Consider the following 20,604-nt stretch of genomic DNA (forward strand, 5'->3'; position numbering starts at 1 on the left):
TCCCCATCTGTTTTAAATTTAGCTTGTATGGCCAGCTCAGCTAGAGATGCTTAGCCAGATGAAATTAATGACACCATGTTTCTTTCTTTTAGGAGAATTCTAGATCAGGGGAGTGCTTGGGTTTGCAACCAACACATTTTAGTAATTAATTTTTGGAAAATCTCCTTTTCTCAAGTTCCTTATTTGTTGACAGCCAGTTTTGTAAGTAAGGTTAGTGGGCTGATGATGCACTATTCTTCACAATCATCTCATAATAGTTGAATATTTTTAATACAAAGAATCATACACATTCCAAAAAAAATCATTCACTACCTGAGAAAAAACAAGAACCCTTTGACACCACAGAACTATTTCCGTATCAGTACTACAACTGGAGTTAAAACATTCCTCTCAAATCTTTAGCTTGCCTACAGATGTGTGTGCATGCACATGTGTATACCAGTCATAAACATTACCACTGTGAGATCATCAATAACATGCTGTTGTTCTTTGACTTGCAGTCTAAGGAATTCAATTTCTTGCTCCTCTCGTGTGCTGCTGAGATCATTCAAGGATGTGTGCCTCTTCAGTGCCGGTTGTGCAGACAACTTTTCTTTCTACAAAAATAAAAATCGTAAAGAATGTTCTAAAATGTCTTGTTGCAACAGAAGAAAGATTGTCACATGTGGTGTAGCAACCAAGAATTCTTTGAACCCATCACTGCATACTCCACTACAAGACAAGGCCACTTTCCACAAAAAATCCCCTCACATTCTATACGCCTCTGTGTTAATCTCTCACATAGAATATTTTAAAACAGAATCAAAATACAGTCTGGGAAAAACAATTAGCAGGTAAGTGAACTCAGGGGTCTAGCATAGTGCATACACTCAAATTCAGTTCTGACTTCTAATCATAAAAGCTGTATTTATTAAAGCTGATTTTTAGTCATAGCTTTTTACAGTCTGCAAAAACATTTTATCTATCTGGGCTCCTTTCCCTTAATCAGTGTGAACTGATACAACACAAAGCACATGCCACTCTGAATTTAGAACATGAGTATTCAGCTGTATTGTCTGGATTTGACAGTTGCACCACCCCACAGTGGAGACTGATCTGTGTGTGCTCAAATAAAAGCCTCACAAGCACTTCCACCTCAAGTAACCGTGTGCAAAGTGCTCTCATAACATGACGTAGGAGATGATCACTTACCAGAGATGGTTACTTACCAGTTCTACATTTTCCCTCGATAAATTTTTTATTTTTTCTTCCATTCTCTGGATACACTGTAACATATCATCATTTTTTTTGCTCATCCTCTTATTTTTTTCTACCAAAGGCTTCAGCTGACTTTCTGTCTCACGAGAACGTTTCAGCTGCAAATGGCAAAGCAACAAAGTTAGCTGTGCTTTAGTTTACCTTTGAAGGAAAGAATAAAATAGATGTATTTTCACTTGCCTTTCTTAATTCAGAAAGTCTAGCTCTTCTGCTAAACTACATACACCACTGCTGAACTAAGAACTACAGTAGTACAAACAAGTAAGATGTAACATTTTTGTACTGTCTGCCAAAAAACTAAATCTGGATTTTGCTCTTAGCAAACACTTTTGATGATCCATAGTGATTTCTTTATAAACTAATCTAAATATATATAAGCTTCTTGTGACCAACTGGGTCTCCAGATAAGTTGTTTTCACCAATTTAGCCATCCCTTAAGAGGAGGACACTCTTCCACCTTTACTTTAAAAAACCCTTTACCTAATGGATAATTAGAGCAATGAGAAAGTCAGCCAGAGGGCACAGATTCAATCTCAGCATTCTGCTGACATTTTCAAGCTGCTCAATTTTGCTCCTGTGGTTTTATGATGTTAGACAATTATTTGAAGCAAATTACTGCTCTTCCTTGCATTTGTGTGTATTCTGTATTACCCTGGTTTTACTTCATGAGCTGCTTTGTTTGAAAAAAAAAATCCATTTTTCTCAGTCAAGATTCTTAAATTTGCTGAGTTGCATCTGGAAAGGAGAAAGAGATAATATTTTTTTTTGCTTGAGATAAATTCACTGAGTATTTGGTTTTCTGTTTCATTCTTGAGAAAATAATTTTTCTCAGTGCTTAATCACATGGCCTTGCTGATACTACTGATTTTATGTGTGCTATTTTCTCATAATATAAACTGTGCTCCACATCTCTTTCAAAATATATTTCTTATGCCACTGAATCTTGAATCAAGAAGAGCACTTGACTGAATCATACATGCTCTCCATCTAGAGGGACACTGAAGGATACATTACAATACTTCAGCATTCTTCAGGGATGTTTTGAATTATTTAGGCCCACAGAAAGGATTTAGAAGGAGGAAGATGTCAGTGTTTCACAAAGATGTTCGTGTTTCATTCATTTATAGGACTGACACATGGCACCACTTCAGCCCTCAGCATAATTTTAGAATCAGACACATAGGTTCCATCTTTTTAGAATGAAAAATCTTTTCTACTGCCTCTAAAACTCACCTCCCATTGCAGTGAATGGGAGTTTTACCATTAACCTCAGTATAGGCAATTAAGTAGTGATTAAGGCTAAAAAAATTCATTCTCAAAATTCATGTCATATCCTTTCCTGTGTAAGCTGCTATCCCTCTCCTAGGATAATTTCACCTACTTAAGAGACCTCCCTTGAGAAAAGGCAGATTTTTCATCACTAGCACAAGAAAGCTTTTTTAACTCCTAGCTAGCATAAGCACATCACAAAAACAAATTTCAAAAGGATGAATACAGCAATTTAAGTGCACGAATTATGCATGTTTTACACAACATCATTACACAGTGCTACAGGCAATATTGCAGTTAATTTTATTATTATGACCCCAAAATAAATTCGTAAATTTTTATTTTTGTGGAACAGGAACGATTCCATCCATGCCTTCTATGGTCACAAGATTAATTTCTATAGAAATCGCTGTTACATTGAGATATAATTGATTGAGGTCAAGCAGGACTAATTTGTAAATTATTTATAACACTGACTTTCCAACATTAAATCTTTTGCCATAAAGATGCCCTCCCAGTCACCATCTGTGTTATTACTAATTAATTTACCAGTTCATTTCTTTCATCTGCTAGGAGAGTATTTCTGTCTTCCAGCTTTCTTATTACAGCATTCAGTTCAGCGATTTTCAACTGAAATCTCCGCACATCTCGTTCATCCAGATGCTGCTCCTTTACATCAAAAACATATAGATTTCACAAATTACTTTTTAGAAAATATTTTACTGTCCATACTTTAATATCATGGCTTAGCAAGTGCATTGTGTAAATTTGAAACAGACTCGTGCATCAGTGTCTGGAAAACTTACTATAGTTAACTGAAACACTAAATAATAATATTCTGGGAACATGCTTCGTGAACAGTGTCTTGTGAAATGCATGTAATGTTTAACAATTAAAAAAACAACTAGCTAGGTAAATAATACTTCATATATAGCAGATTACTTCTCACCAGATTTCTTACTCTCAGCTAAAATAGTTCTAGTGTAAAGGACATAAATCAAAATCACGTGGCTCGCTTTTTGAGAAGTGTAGTACCTATTTTCTAATGGTTAAAATATTCCTAAAGTAATGAAACAGTGAAAAAACACTAAAGTTCAAAGCTTAAGATCATAGTGTAAATTCTAGAAGTTCTATATCCACATATTTATCAATATTTTTTGCAATTTAAGACATCCAAGAAGCTTTTAAATCATCAGTAAAACAGCACAGTGCAGCATCAGGCCATTTGCCATTAACTGGTCCTAGAAGTGACCACAAAGCAACATGAAGACCCAGGCAGTTATCCAGAGCTGAACTTCAGAGAAAACACCATTTCCTTACCGGACTTCCCATCAGTTCGCTGATGTCTCCTACTCCTGCAGGAAGCTCCCTCTTAGGACTACTGTGGTATCGCTCTGCCTCCTTCACTTGGACAAGCTGCTCATCCAAAGCTTCTTTCTGAAGGAGCAGTTTCTGTGTATGGCCTGCCTGGACACCAAGGTCCTTCTCCAGAGCCAGAATCACCCTGTCTTTGCCTTTTATCTCGTCCATCTGGAAAGAAATAATGCATCAAGGAAGTTTCTGTAACATCTCCAAGTGCTCACTGCATGCAAACACACAAATTTGCAAAAACAAAGTTCTGTTTCTCTCAGAATTCCACCAGCACTGAAACTGTGGCTGACAAAAAGAAAACTTATCTCCTCTGTAGTCTTTTTCTCTGTCCTTAAATAAAGTTCAGCCTTCACTTGATCAAGAGTTTCCTTGGTCCAGTCTCAACTCAAGAGACAAACAAAACCCGATGCAAACATACAGTGAAACAGAATAAAAAGCCACTGAAAATATCTATTTCATCTGAGGATACACTCTTCTATATGGAAGTCTGCCTTCACTATATTTTAGCAAAGAAACACAACTAGAACAAGACAAACACAGCCTTTAAAACTCACCTGGGCTTTGTTTCAAAGCTTGAGCCACACCCATTTGCCCCATGTTGACTCCCTCTTTATTAGTGAATACTACACGTGGTGAATCTCTTCACAAACATTTAAAATTAGTAGCATATACATGCACAATATTTAAACTTAAAATCTTAAGCATACCTATATATTTTATATGTGCCCTTGTTATAAGATTCAAAATAGGATTAGACTTTGTGCAGGAGGATAAAAGTAAGTGCACACAGACCATTAGAATAAAGGGTAGGAAGAAATAGTTCTTAAACACCCTCTCTGGTTACTGAACTGTGTGTTCATACATCTCCATACCAAATAAAGCACATTGCTTGCAGTGATCTACTGCAGCTCTCATAGGATTTGTCCCTCGCAGCATCAGTGTTAAATTCACTTTGGTACTATTCCAAATGCTAGAGGAAGTGGCAATCTGCAGCAGTTACTATAGAAACAGATTTCTTAACAAGAACATTAGCCATTAACAATATATTTATTGGAACTGTGCTATATCTCCTCCAGTTTGCAAAATTGTCTTCTTGGCCAACATAGATGCATGGAATTTTGGAAGTATGAGTATTATAATCTTATTTGAAAAAATAAAATAATGAACTAGTTAAATCATACGTTTGCTGTTTATCATAGTCCTATATCCATAAAAGTCCTTTATGTCAAGTTACACCAAAGAAAAAAGAAGGGAAAAAAAAAAAGACACACTAGAAGTAATTTATAGTTCAATCAAAGTGATTTACAGGATTAACACAATGAGATTACATAATCGGATGCAATTTGCTTTTTCAGGATTCTTGTCTTAATCCTTTCACAGTCTACAAAGCATGTGAAATTAGTTTGTGTACAGAACCTGACTGGCTGAAGATGGCTTGGCTGAACCCTGATCAAAGATAAAAAGGTCAGATTTGAAGTGAATAAGCTGGTATAGGCTACTCTGAAGTTCTAACTGGAAATGAAGATCGGTTCTGATGAAGTTTTTTTCCCTGATTTAGAAAAGTTGCTGTGTCCCAACTCCTAATACAGTAAATAAATATAATATTTCCCAGTATGTCAACTCGCATTTATGAGACTTCCAAGAATGCCAAAAAAGGACTTGCAGGAAAAGAATGCAGTTTTCATTAATAGAAGAATTTGCAACATGCAGGGTTTCAGAAGGGCTGTGTGGTGAACAACAATGACAAAAATTAAGCAGCTGCCTTATTTACTGAATGCTATCTGTCAGGCACACTGATCTATCAGGGTGCCCTCGGGAGGAAAAAATGTCATGTAACTAAATACTGTGGACAGTTTCACTTTCAATGACACAGGTGTTCACACAGAGCATCCATATAACTGACACAGGAATTTGCCCAGGCAACACACATATTCAATAAGAAGACTCAAGCTTACATACACAGCCCTAATTCAAAGCACCCAATTAGTAGAATATTTCACACTCTCCCTGTTCTCACAACAATGGTAAATGCAGGCTTTCAGTTGGAAGAGAAAAAGAAAGCAACAATCTTGGTACAGCTGCTGCTTGCTGAACTGACGCAGAACTGATCCTTGGAAACAGATGGGACCAGTGCAGACACACCCATGGCACCCTCCTCTGACACTTCCATTGATCAAAGCACACAAGCTCAGACAAATTAGGAAGAAATGTCACGAAAGAGCATGGCTCTGAGGTGAGAGTTAAGGGCAGGCATAATTCTCCTCTGCTTTTGCTACTACTCTTTTTCCTACCACAAAAAATCTCCATGTGGTGAATCTTTCAGAAAATTAACAAATGCCCCATGTTTAAGTCAAGCATAAAAGTCTTTGAAACACTGATATAATAAAATAGTAATGACTGCAGATCCCTTTTTATTTTGGGTTTCTATTTTAAGTTACAGGTATGCACTAGAGAACCTCTTAGGTAAATGTGCACACACACAAATACACAGAACACTGCAACAGCACTTAGTTTTTGTAAGTACAAACCACCAGGACAAAGAATTTCTAAGCAACTAACTTACCACAAATTGATAAAGATTATTACAACTGCATCAAGAATGCCTCCAAATTGTTTTTCAGAAGCATGGGGTCAGTAAAATTGTGCTCACTTCAAGGGGATGGTTACACTTTGTTCATCCAATGTAACTGGATCAACCTAGTTAATGTCTCAATTTTCATACACCTACTGCACTCTGACCCAAATGCTTGCTATATTTTTCAGCCTTGCATGGTGCAGAGCAAATTTATTCATATTCCTCACCTGCCTTCTTAACAGAAAGTACAAATTGATCCAGAGTGGGGAAAAAGCCAGGAAGAGAAGTATTTCAAAGCAATGCAACCTCGCCCAGTTCCATGTGGAAGAGATGGGATGTCAAGGACCCAGGAGGCAATGAAAGAGGAGTCACACTTCCAGGGAAAAGAGAGATGGTTTAGGTTTAAACATAAGCTGCCATAGAAGAAGTTCAGTTTAGCCTAGTATTATATATTCTAATAGTTGTAAAAGCTCAAACAATGTCTCTATGTTAGTTCTGTCCCACTGGAGAACCACTGGAGCCACAGTTTGTTACATGAAGGAAAAAAAAACTGGCAGCATAAAGGCCAACCAACTAATGTAATTAGGTATGAATTAGGTATGTATTTTAGACATATGTATTATGGTCTCTATTTTAGAGAAGCACATCTTCCATTAGGCAAATGAAAATCAAAATGGATTAATCCACCTTCCCTGTTGCTTGCTATTTTAATCAAGCACATGTCGTGGAAGCAACTGTTCATAGCCAAGACTGTCTAAGATTCTACATGGTCTTAAAGAGAAGAAGCATTTTTTATTAGACTAAGTGACAGAGTTGATAAGAAAGCTTTCAGGCACAGAAGCCCTTCAGCAGTTCAGATTAAGAAGTGTTTTTATGTTTTCTACCATGGCATTGTACTTTAAGGAACAACATGTGACAACTGGAAGCTGTGTGCACTAACTCCCACCACAGCTTTCACAGATTCCTACCTGTTCTGCAACTCATTTGAGACCTCTCAAGAAGATACAGAGGATAAACACCATCTTTTCTTCCAACATATTTAACACAATGACATCCCAATCATGCATTGGGCTCACACATATCGTGTAAATCAAATATATAATCCCAGAATTTCCTTTCAAGTGTTTCTTAGGTTTCAAATTTGTTCTCAATTTAAAACAAATTTACCCATTTTTTGCAGCTACCAAGTAAAACAGGGTCACATGATCTTTTATATTGTCTTTTGCATAAATTTTAAAGTACTTCAGAACAGTGATTATATTTCTTTATGCATTTAAGAGTGGTACAAGTCAGTGCAAAAAGGCTGTAGTAGGAGGTCAGTGGAGCAACATGAGGTTAGAAGGTATTTTCAATTATAGGTCTTGAGAAGAAAAGTAGCAGAAATACCCTCTGAAAGAGGATTTACAGAAAATAAGATCATTCACAAGCAGCTGCAGAGGCAAATTACTGAGAAATCACCTTGAGTAGTGTAAGTAACTGTGGAGCTCTTGGTTAAAATTAGAGCTTTAAAAATATAATTTCTTCAGGGGTTTTGTACTGTCAAATGTTAGATGCTGAACAGAGACACTACCTGCATTATGTCAATGAAGAGCTAGCATTTACAGCCTGTGTCAAAATTACCCAAGTTCCTAAGAACATGTATCCAACTGCTCCCTTACAGCTAAGAGAAATGAGCAGAAATGAGTCTATTAATAATATTTATCAAACATGAAAGGGAACCAAGCCAGTCATTAGAAAAAGCATCCCCTGCCAATTATGCCACACTTCAATGGCTACAGTCAAAGAAAGTCAGAGATCTTTGGGGGAACTTTAGTCTCTCATGAAGTTGAAAGAGAAATTCCCAGGGAATTAAAAGCCACATCTATCAAGGCAATGACATATTCTGTTTCCAAAGTGGAAAAAGCCAGCTGCTGCATTGCCAAGTGTAAGACTTTCCTCTTTACCCATCCTTGTCAAAGTTATCCCCTAGCCAACTGCAGAACAAAATTCTACAGGGCTTTTCTCCAGTAGAAATTTAATTAACCTTATACTAAGTATCTGACACTGAAAATAGGGCTATAATGACAGAGGGGCTGCTGGTTACTATGAAGAATAAAAAGAAGATGCTCCTAAAAAAAAACAGGTAAAGAGTGAACCAAAAGAATTAACATCTTTTACATTTATAAAGGGACACTAAGACCTAATGACAGTATCCCATGTGAACAAATTAATTAAAAATTCCAGAGTTGTTTATAGTATTCCCTACAAGAGACATGGTCAGCTATTCAAATAAATGTTTGCTCCTTATTTGGGAAACTTTGGGAGGGAGGAAAGGACAAGAGATGGAAATCACCCAGTGGAGTAATAAAAGTCACAGACAGAAGTGAATAGAATTTATTCTTAATTTCATGTGTAATTTTTCTAAACCAACTGTCAGTAATTTCCTCTAGTAGCTTTTCCTATGTATTTTTCTGAAGTGTGTAGATCTCCTTAGAAGTTTTGATAAATTATACAAGAAACACCACATGGGCAGAAAATTCCAGAACTCACTGGTAAGAGGTTTCTCACATCTTTCTCAAAAGCCAGTTACAACCTCTAGTACTGGATTTTTCCTATCCCAAGTGTTCATTAAGAGAACTGTAATGAACAAGTAGTCAAAAAGATAAAAATGTAGCAGAACTAAGTAATACAAACTTTAGGAGTTGTTTTTTTTTTTGTCTGTGTACTACACCATATATAAGTTCTGTGGGTCTTTAATACTGTTCCAAGTTTTGTAAGGAGTCAAATTTGTGACCTTCCTAACTTTTTAGAAAATATTAAGAACAAACACAAAATGCTGAGCCTGCACTATGAAAAAGGTTTTATTAGATCTGCTTGATTCAGGGAAAAACAACGTCTGGCTGGAATGCTGCTCTGTGAGCTCCTAAGAAAGAATCATAAATCTTCAGAGAACGGAAAGTCACGTATTATTTGCAGTCCTATAAAGCTGGAGGTGGTGGATCTCTGCTGCAGATTAGCTGAGCCTTGGAATGCAGCTGAAACACGTGTCTCAAACAGATGGCAAAATGCAGGGAACAGCCCACAATTTGATATCAGCAGCTGTGTGTGAAACACACGCAGGGTTAAGTGGCTGAGAAGCAGCACGCTGCAGCTCTACCCAGCCATGCACGACTGCCTCAGATGACTCAAAGCTCAGCTTTCCAAAGTCTCAGAATTTGAGACTGGTTAGGAATCAGAACTCACACACACGTGCCATTGCACGTGAGAAAAGCCAGGCACCACCCTTCTCCTCAGGCCAGCAGCCAACTGTCCCTCTGCTCCAGAATTTTCAGAGACAAATCTCTGCATTGCCCCCAGTGATGAAAGTAACAAAGATCCGAATTCCACTGCATAAAATGGCAAAATCCTAGTAATAGTGATGCAGGAGAACATGAATGTTATTAGAAAACTGTTACCATCAGTAGGTAATTTGGGGTTTGGTGGAGCATTAAACTTTTGCTTCTATTTTTCATGTCAATTGCTCATATGAAGAAATGGAATGCACTGTTCCCCAAATTTGTAGATGATACCAAATTCAGGGGAGCTGTTACCACAGCAGAGAATAGGAAAACCATTCAGAGGAACTTTTTGTGTTGGAGAAATGAGCCAAGAAACCCTCATGAAGCTTGTCTAAGAAAGATACAATGCCCGCCCCTGGGAGAGCTCAAGTGCCTGCAACAGTTGAAGTTGGCAGTTTTGAAATGAAAGAAAGAAAAGAGGAAAAACAGAAAGACAAAAGGAAAGATCTTTGAGTCCTGTAGGGCAAATTGGATATGGGTCAGTGGTGAGAGCTTGCAATGACTGAAGTTAATTTGATACTGGGCCAAACCAGGAGGGGTGTACCAAAAGAGATTTAGCCTTTTATTAAGCATATAGGAAACTACACCAGGAGCACCACAGCCACTTCTGGGCTCCCCAGCACAAAATAGAAGGCATTGACAAACTGGCCTAAGTGCCATATAACTGGAGGAAGGCCAGTATGACCACTATGGGGCTGCAGCACCCAGCACTGAAGGAAGGCAGGATGCATTACATAGCAGATATCCATTCAGCCTTCCAAAGGGGAATACAGCAATGAACAAAGCACATGTTTCTCCAAGATACACAGCAAAAGGACAGTAGGGACAATTAAAAAAAAAAAAAAAAAAAAAGAACGAAATCTCACAGTGGCTGGGCTTTAGGGCAGGCTGTCACTGTGGAACTCCACCTTGGGAGGTTTTCAAAGTGGACTGGAGGAGGCCCAGAGCAACCTGATCCAACCTCCAAAGCAGCACTGCTCCAAGCAGGACACGGGAGCAGCTGACCTTGAGAGGACCCTCACCACCCAAATTTTTCCATGACTGTATTATAATTCCAATGCTAAATCATATTACAGACATAGACACATTATTGGTACTAATATAATCCATACTAAGGGCAGATAGACAGACAACCATGTTAAGAGCTGTGCAAAGTTAGAAAATATGAATTTGTGAAGGATGTGAGTTGAAATTTTGGGCTATCCTAAACTGGAGCAACCTAATTCTTAATTCTGGGGGGAAAAAAAAAATCAGAAGCCTTGACTTATATCATGAGATGCTGTGCTACACACAGACACAAAACTGAAACATTAGTCTTTTAAAAAATCAATATAAATGATACATGAGCTTATTCCATAACAAGGTTTTTCTCTTGAAGAGAAGTTTCAGAGAAACTGTCTGGACTTCTACCTTTAAAAACTGCTTAATCTATTAGTTTTATTAATATTCTTTTATATCTTGCATTGTATTTATTTGGGAAACATCAGACAAAATAAGCATTCCACACTGGAAGGAGTTTTTTATTTATGCAGCAATATAATTTGGACTAAGGAGATTAAGGACACTTAAATAGTACATCTGTCTCCATAAATCACTGCCGATCAGGAACTTTTGAAAATCACCTCTTGAAAACTTTTTTTTTTACTTTGATGCTCTTAGCAGCAAAAGGATTTTTTGCCTTGCCACCATGAATCGGCAATACTGTCACATTGCTCTTTAGACAATTTTTATAAGGCTTCTTGAAAATAAAACTGAAATATGCAAATTTAATTCATCTGGTGTACTGTGTGCCCTCTTAAACAGGAATCTTATTGTGCATCTAATACAATCAGTGGAATCTTAATGATTTTGTCGTTAAGAAAGTTTATTTTATATTGAAGTTTTTCAGTTAATTTCAATCCAAGCTGTTAAAGAATATTTAGGAAGACCATATGTGTAAAGATTTTAACAGGGTAGAATGGTATTTAGCAGTAAAATAAGTAAAAGGCTTGGTGTTAAAGACATTTCCAATAAAAGAAACAGTGTTTACTAAAACATGCATCACAAAATGAAGGGTGCAAATGTCATTTGTTCGTTCCAAAGTTTGAATATTATATTAAGTGCTCATAAAATAAACATTCCGGTTTTTTCTTATTCAACTAATACTAAAAAATTAGTAGATCAGTGATGTCATAATTCAATATCCTTTTAATGACTGGGCTTTTGCATGTATTTTCCAAGGCAAGCACTGCAAATCATGCCACTGCAAAACCAGTACCTAGGGAAATGTGTCTTGCAATGTAAGAGCCTGCTTTAAAAGGGTGTCCAAGTGGTCCCAGAATTAATGTAACTCTAACTAACATGCTACAGTCAACAAGCCATGGCATCCTTCCCACCTGTGCTGCTAACACAGTAAGGCTGGTGTGTTCCCAGGATCACCAACAATGTCAGCAGCCTATTTCAGGACTGTCAGGCAAAAGAGAGCAACTCTACTTACCTTTGAAAATGAACTTCAAACCTGATTTTCTAACCAAATGAGTCAGCTAAATGACAAGCTTAATCAAGGCCTAAAAAAAATTGGCTGAAATTGCTATTTTGTGTACTTTTGTATAGTTTTTGCTCTGTGGAATAATAGAACTGTTAAGACTCAACTGCTCAGAAAGTATAGCCTGAACAAAATAACTAATAGCTGTTCTTGCTTTCTTATCTTATTCTCCAAGGTGCCTCTTTACTTTCAAGACATCTGTTTCATTTGTCCCTCCAGTTTGTCACTAGCTATTTTTACTTCTGGTTTCATAGCTGCCAGCACTTTGTGTTGATACATATAAACAAAAAGGATGTATTTTCTTGGAGGGTGGGGGAATAAAAATCCACAGCAATTAGCATTCCTTAAATTAATGAAAACATTTATATCACTATTACATTTTCAATTACAGGAATTGAAATTGTCCAGTATAATTTCTTACTGCACATAGAAAAAAATATGTTATATTTTTTGCCAGATAGATATTTTACTTTCTCTTATTAAGCACCAGGACCTTAGGCATCCAGACTTGTTTCCATTGAGGTTTGTTGGGTATTTTTCATGGCTCAATTCAAAACTACGAAAACAATCTCCAAATTGATTAATTATATTTTTTAAAAATATGGTCAATATAATTATATCCATATACACACAGACAATGGATTTTACTGGTTTTCTTTCTCATAACTTACTTTTTAATAACAGCCAGGAATTGTAATATTTTAATCAGATTAATCATGGGTGTTAAAGTTGTTGGCAAAATACAGGGTTTTTTTTCTAGCTGCAATATCTATAAGAAAAACATTCACAAAAGTAATCTGTGATCTGAAATGCAAAATAAATCAGCCAAGTCTTACAAGACAATCAGACTGCATCCTGAATTACTCTATCTGAATTTGAATTACAGTATGGCCAACCCATTTAGGTCATTAATCCCAAAGATGCTGATTTCTTAATAGTGCCACAAAACACTGCACACATACAAAAGAGCTCATTATTTGAAACTCAGTTTCAGAACTGTGCTAATATTAATTACACTGCTTTTCACATCCTTATCATTTCATCTCACAGAATGGTAAAAATCAACCAATAAGCCAGAGCTGATAGGGTTAATCTGAAATGGAAGGCAAACATCCCCTGAACTAATTAAGTGAAGGGGAGAGGAGAGGGAAATACCCCAATGATCAGATTCTACAATCCCACGCGCTCTCTCAAAGGAAAAGAGAACCTCTCTAGGAACCCTGCAGTATTTTTTACCTCATCCCAGATTCAGACTGCCCTGTGCAATAATTACCTAAATTCCTAAGAATTCATAGAAGAAACTCTTCTCTCAAAAAACTCCACAAACCATTGAATTTAAGGAAAAAATTGCAATTCATTATATGAAAGGAATGGAGGCACTAGAAGGCAGCACCAGATTCTTGGAGGAAGATACAAACATTTCCTGAGAAAGCCCAAGAGACCTGTGGCAGGCTTCCTCTGGTGCTTGGAAAAGGAAACAAGAGTTACCTACACACTTCCCAATATATTCACCTTTTAGATGCATTGAGTAACACAGGCCCAGCAAGGTTGCAATTAAAATTTTGAATGACTTCACAAGATTTTATTCTGTGTCAGACAGAAAACAGAGTGCCCTTTTTCATCACCTCTGCACAACAGCAAGCTGAACATCTCCACTCTTGAAGGTGAAGAGCTAAGTGTTTCCTTTGAAACCTTTCTTGGAGGAGGTTAAATTAGTTTAGAAAATGTCCTCCGAAAAACATATGCCAGGATGTATCAACCTTCTCTCTTCTTTAATACTTCTAATAATTTTCTGTACTTCATAGCCATGATTTTAGAATTTTACATTTCTAATACAGAACAAAACATGAAAGAAACTACATTTGCAGAAACTCCGCGCTGTCAGTCTTTGCAGTGGCCTTAATTAATGAACAAAATGATACCCCTGAGACTCGATCAACATCCAGTTAATTTAAAGCATAAATATTTACTGCATTAAAAGCTTTCATTGTCTCAGACAGAAAGTCAGCAGCATTAAACAGATATTACAGTTTGTAGCTTGTCCTCATCATAATTTTTTTAAGGAATACAAGAAATAAGAGGTCGTGTCTGTGGAAATTCAACCAACAAGCTATTTTCCTAAAGAAACAGATATTTCATTCTATTAAAAGTCTGTACTACTTGACATAAAATAAATATTATGCTTTTTGTATTTTTTTATTTGCATATCCATCATACTACTAATTTGTGCAAATAAACAATTAAATACACCCATACATATATGAAATATCATGTTACCAAACAGAAGTGTCACTTGATGTACTAAATGTATTACTGTGTACAGCTCATCTTAGATTCTTTACATTACACAAAGCTGAATAATTTGGGGCATTTACTGTCAGGAAATATTGCCTGGATTTTGATTTTATACAAACAGCATAATCTGCCATCTGTGCTGAAGTCCTAGGGGTTTGTGAAGCGTGAAAAAAGCCTGCTGTCCTAGGTCCTAACTTTTCTGTTCCTATAGAAAAAACACAGAAATCCTGAAAGGGCAATAATGTATAAAATTGAATGGCCTGGATAAAGATGCAGAAGAAGCAAATAGACTGTCTTGTTTCAGCACAACTGGTTCCTCCAATTTAAATATAGAAACTCTATGTGAATTTAAGGTTGCCATCTCACAAGGCATTCTCGCATTGTCCATCAAATAAGCCCTGACTTGTTTTGGTCACCAGGAGTTGTGCAAATAGGAAGGGGAAAGTCTATTTCTTAGATCTGCTGAGAAAATTCATCCTGGAAAGTCTTGGCTGACTTGTATTCTATTTGGTGGGACATAAATCTTTGGACTGTGTTGGACAGGTTATGGAGCCAAGGAGGAGAAAGCAGTGGAAACAGTGGCCCATTGTAGCAACCACCACTGATGAAGATATCACTGCCAAAGGCTGCTTTGATATTTATGGGCACATTGAGCAATGCACCTATACCTGCTATAAACTGAAATAAGCAGCATTACTCCATGAACTCACCAGCCTGCGGATCTCCCTCTCACATTCCCGCTTTATTCTGTTGATCTCATCCTGGTGGGACTGGTAAGCCGTGCGCAGGTCCGCAGCCTTCATTTTATCTGCCTGCATAATGTTGTTCAGAGCTTCTTCAAGCTGCTTTTTGCCAGATTTGAGCTCCAAGATCTCTTGCTGCAGCTTCATCCGTTCGCTGTCGAAGGCCTTGCGAGCCTCCTCCTTGGCCTCGCTCAGCAGCGCCGTCTTCACTTTGTCAGCCGCCCCGTCCCGCAGGACGTTGACAGTCGACTGCAAACGCTGAATTTCACCGTCTTTGATTTTCACCATTCTTGCCACCTCCTGCTCGTGCTGCCGGATCAGTAGCTCTCTGACACTCTGAAGTTCCTTCATTTTCTCCTCATGGAGCTTGGCTTTCAGTTCAGAAACATAGGCAGTGTGCTTATGCTGCTCCTGCTCTCTTTCTTGCTTAACCTCTTGGATTTTTTCTCTCAGTTTACCCACCTGGAACAAAACACAAAATATTCATTAACAAGCACTGCTCCACTTTTTAAAGTCACCAAGGAAGCTGCTTCTAAACTGTTCTTCAAAAACCTATCCTGAGCATCCAAAAGCAAAGACTGCACACCTCTGTCCAGGTAAACAATTAGAGAAGCAGGGCTGGAGAAAAGGCCATGTGCATGTTTAAGAGTCTGCTATAGAGATGTGCAACTGGAAATGAGTTCTCACAGATTTAAGGAATAAAATAAAACTGAGCATATCATACAATCTAGATATCTCCTTATTTCCTGTACCAACTACACCAGGCTATTCTCACCCATTCTCTACTGCACTCTACAAGCAGATGGAAAATTAATCATTTGTGTTTATGCTGGAAATACTTTTTTAATTTGGATTTCTTAACTTCCTAGCTATTTTAATGGGAAAGTCCTTATTAGACAAGACAAAACTACTCAATGGACCTCAGACCTCACCCCAAAACTGAGACTATTCACATCCCCAGACATTTCAGAAAATATAGGCCAGCTGAGTCTAAGGGCTGGGGAGGGAGTAGTGGAAAAATGTTATAGACTATTATGGTAATATCCACTGTGAGGAAACCTCATTATAAAATGATGCTCAGCATGCTGCATGGAAAGCAATGCTTTTTCCATGTGGGATTAGATGTTAATTTAGAATAAAGGGGGAAAAAAGAGAAAGGCTCACTTGTCTATTGCAGTATACCAGAAATTCTATAATGTATCTTATCATTCATAGCTTCGGTAACATCTTTCTACTATCCCCATTACAGAGACTGCCAAAACCTCTATCAGAGGCCAGGGTTTCAAAACTTGTTTTAATCTTGAATGAGAATACAAACATCCATAGCAAATAGTGCTTCATGGTTAAAGGAGGCTACCAAGCAGCAAAATGTTAGCCACTGCCACATGTGCTTCTATCTATGCTACACAAAGCTGTGATCTGTAGGCATATGATGCATTTAATTTACTCTAAATTAAGCCAGAACTGCAAGTTGGTCAGATAGGTCCAGTCAGGATCACCCACCACAACCTGACCTGAAGTCTTCAGACAGCTGGCACAGCAGACTTTTCCTGTGCAGAAGACGCTACAGTCCTCTTATTTTGAACAGCAGCTTTGAGAATTGACCAACTACAACTTACCCTTGATTTAAAGAAAGGGAGGAAAGGTATCTATATTTTTATGAAAGCAGTCTAGATGCACTGTTAACTAAACATCACCTGGGAGAACACTATAATTAGAGCTGTGAAAAAATAATAGCTCTGAGTCAGACACTGTCACACACAGATTTTATAGATATTGTCACTATTCCAGAATGATGCTGAGAACATATCTCTATTAAGAGAGATAGAGGCTGGGGTTTTTCTCCAAATGGTAAATCTGGCTATTGGAAATTATATGCAGGATATATCCATGTGTTATTTCTTTTGGTAGGATGACATTTAGTTCCAAGTGGATAGCAGTGATTTTCAGTCCTTGCATTAGGATACCAAATTCCATAAGAGAGCCCACAGAAGGGAGGCTGGAATAGATGATCTTTAAAGGTCCCTTCCAACCCAAATTGTTCCATGATGCTGTAGCAAAGCTAAGTCACTTACTCATCTACTATCAGAAGTAAACAGACTAGCTTATAGATAAATTTGCAAATGAAACAACACTCATTATTTACCTATTGCCTTACTGATGAGACAATAAAATTGAAAATGAACTGAGCAATGAAACCTACTAATGACAACATAGGGAAACAAACTGCATAATGGCACATACAAACACAGATAATATACCTCCAGAACTACAGTAATTTTAAATTAGTCATATTGTACATAAAGCATCCAACTGAAAGGCAGTTTTCAATACAACACATTCCTGAGTTTCACTTCCTACAAGAATTTTTAATAAATGAGAAATGGATTTTGACATTTTGGAGGAGCACTGAGTCACACAAATTAGCATCCTTGCTCAATTTTTTCATCTTTCTCTGAATTAAGGGAAAGCAAGGCAAAACCTATCCATATTGCTGCTGCTTTTGAGAAGATGTATTAACCACTTAGAGTAACTAAGTACTACCATATAATACTACCAATTTTACCTAAAAGCTTCAGTAGGAGGAATTTAAACAAGATTTAGAATCCTTAAAAAAACCCTGGATTTTTACACAGAATCTTAAATGCTTATTACACCTCATGATCCAGAAAAAAAAGATTCCCAATTTTCAAAGTCTTTAAAAACTCTGTTCTTATTACTGCTTTTTGTCAGAGAAGATGAGAAGTTACATATGTCTATTAGATCTTGTCTGAAAGCCATAATCTGTCCTTCCTGCACCCCTGTGTCCTTCCCTCCTGCACACTGTGCAGTTCTGTACTCATCTGGCTTCCAGAGACTGAATGAAAACAGCAGTGTGGCATTTTCCCATATGCCTGAGTCTCACTTTCCAAATGAACCTAAATTCTAAAGCAATTTCTCTTTTTTAATTTCCGGCACTCTTTTCGTACTTTTTTAATATGAAGAAATATTTCTATCCAAGAAATTAAGTCAATAGGGAAACAAAGTCAGGCATGGTACCACGGAAGCAATAAACCAGTTACTGTCTACCTTTCTAAATTAAAACTTTAATAATTGGCACACATTGATACAACATTGTTGTCATAGCAGAACTTGGCTTCTTCAAAAGGTAATGCTAAGCATAATTGCTTCTTTCCTTTCTGATGTCTAAAACGTGCCTGAAAGCAGAATTTTCTTTAAAACAAAATAATTGTATTTTCCTTGAATATTTGTATCTAGTGTTGTTTTCTATGACAAGTTGTTTTGCACACTTGAGACAGAAAAGTAATAGTTTGGCTTTATGATTAGAGTCAATGGAATAATTTTAAAACTATGCATTTCTAAAAGGTAATAAACTATTAAATCATATGTGTTTCCAAGTGCTACTAATCTACAACCCCTATAGAAACATTAGGATAAGAACTTACTCAGGACTACCTCATTTTTTTCTCTTGGATTTAACTGAATGGTTTTTAATTTGTGGCACAACAGTCTATCACAGGAGGGATACTCTCCACACTGCTTTTTGCAAGGAACTGCAAATTTGAATGCAAAAGAAGGTAATCAGGAATAGTTAGCATGGATTCACCAAGGGGAAATCATGCTTGACCAGTCTGATAGTCTTCTACAATGGCATGGCTGGATGGGTCAATGAGGGGGGAGCAGTGGACACTGTCTAACTTGACTTCAGTAAGGCTTTTGACACTGCCTTCCAAAACATCCCTGTAGGGAAGCTCTGGAAATGGGGGTTAGAGAAATGGACAGTGGATCAAAGTAGATCAAGAACTGGCTGAATGGCAGAGCTCAGAGCACCATGATCAGCAGAGGAGAATCCAGCTGGAGGCTGAGGAGCACCAGGAATCCCTACTGGGTCCAGTCTTACACAACTTGTTCATGAATGACCTTGGCCCTGGTGAGGTGCATCTGGAGTACTGTGCTCAGTTCTGGGCTCCAACACATATAAATATCTTGAAGAGAGTCAAGAGGATGGTGCCAGGCTCTTTTTAGTGCTGCCCAATGACAGAAAAAGGAGCAATGGCCATGAACTAAAACACATGAAGTTTCACCAAGCCACTCTATCATTCCTCTTCCCAGCAGTGAGGTATACAGTGGCAATTGAGATGGAACATCTTGTTTATGCTAACTTCTAGATGTTGTGGTCTCAAGCCTATAAATGAATAGTCACAAGTAGAATATGGATATTTAAAATCAATAACTGAACTTGGTGAAGATGGAGTGACAGCCAACATCAGAGCACCTTGCTATCAAGAACAAAGTATTACTTGAAATATTGGAAGTTGCCTACCTTCTAACTTTCCCTAACTAGCTCAGTGGGAATAGGTGCTTTGGAATACTTGTTCCTAAATATTCATGGACATCAGCACAAGCATTTGTAAAACCACTGAGCTGACTGCCAAGACCCTGCTCATTCACTGCAGCTCCTTGTGCTCACAGCACTGGACTTTAAGGTTCAGCCAGAGTGAGTCCTGTCCCCATTCATGTTAAAATAAGTATTCTTTTTGTGCTTTGGTCAACTCCTTTCACTATTCATTACCCTATGTTTGGATATCTTCCAATAAAGCATTTTTAGTCACAGAGTGAAGGTATGTGAGCCTCTGTTCAGTTCATGCATTTCCTTCTCCAGGCTCTCCACAGAGGGCAGCAAACCTACAGCCCAGGGAGATTGCCTATATCCAACAGGGGCCCCAAAGCTATCAAGCAGGTGTTCCCAAAACGAGACAGTGCATGGAAACTAACACAGGGCCACAACTTTTGCTTCACCCCTTAGGCAGCATAAATGAACCCAGCTATTCTTATGTCCAATGGCCAGCACCACCAGAAAGATCAACTATGATGCACATCCAAAAAACGTGCAAATATGTCAGTTTTGGATCAGGTGTTGAATAAGCATGCAGAAAACAACTTGACAGAAGAAATTTCTTTACATGGATCAACAACCAATGAAACAAGAAGTACTAGGAAAATATATAGAAAGAAAGTTTTAAATGTCTCTTGGGTAAAATTTTATTTCAGAGAAAGCAGTATTTTTCAGGCAAAAGTATGTTAAGGCTAATTTCCATTTGTGATTTCTCTCATCAATTAAAAGGTTCTTTCTTTTAAGATAAATCATTAATATAGGCATATACTTGAGGGAAAAAACAGTTTAGGAAAATTAAATTGAATAAATTGGCCCCACAAGAGTTGGTTACCTTTCCTAATACAGTTTATATCCCA

At 37.5% G+C, this 20,604-nt stretch overlaps 1 protein-coding gene across 6 annotated transcripts in view; it reads right to left on the bottom strand.

The window, feature by feature from the left end:
- Positions 1 to 20,604, bottom strand: part of JAKMIP1 (janus kinase and microtubule interacting protein 1) — a 140,511-nt gene that overhangs the window by 52,942 nt on the left and 66,965 nt on the right. For all 6 annotated transcript variants that reach the window (XM_056489828.1, XM_056489829.1, XM_056489825.1 and 3 more), the window contains exons 4-8: positions 15,319 to 15,813; positions 3,847 to 4,056; positions 3,076 to 3,195; positions 1,209 to 1,355; positions 456 to 596 (exon numbers count right to left, since the gene is read on the bottom strand). In XM_056489828.1, coding sequence (XP_056345803.1) covers positions 456 to 596; positions 1,209 to 1,355; positions 3,076 to 3,195; positions 3,847 to 4,056; positions 15,319 to 15,813 — 1,113 coding nt within the window. The remainder of the gene's footprint in view (positions 1 to 455; positions 597 to 1,208; positions 1,356 to 3,075; positions 3,196 to 3,846; positions 4,057 to 15,318; positions 15,814 to 20,604) is intronic.

The sequence above is a fragment of the Oenanthe melanoleuca genome, chromosome 4 (assembly GCF_029582105.1).
Source record: "Oenanthe melanoleuca isolate GR-GAL-2019-014 chromosome 4, OMel1.0, whole genome shotgun sequence".
Taxonomy (NCBI): Eukaryota; Metazoa; Chordata; class Aves; order Passeriformes; family Muscicapidae; genus Oenanthe; species Oenanthe melanoleuca.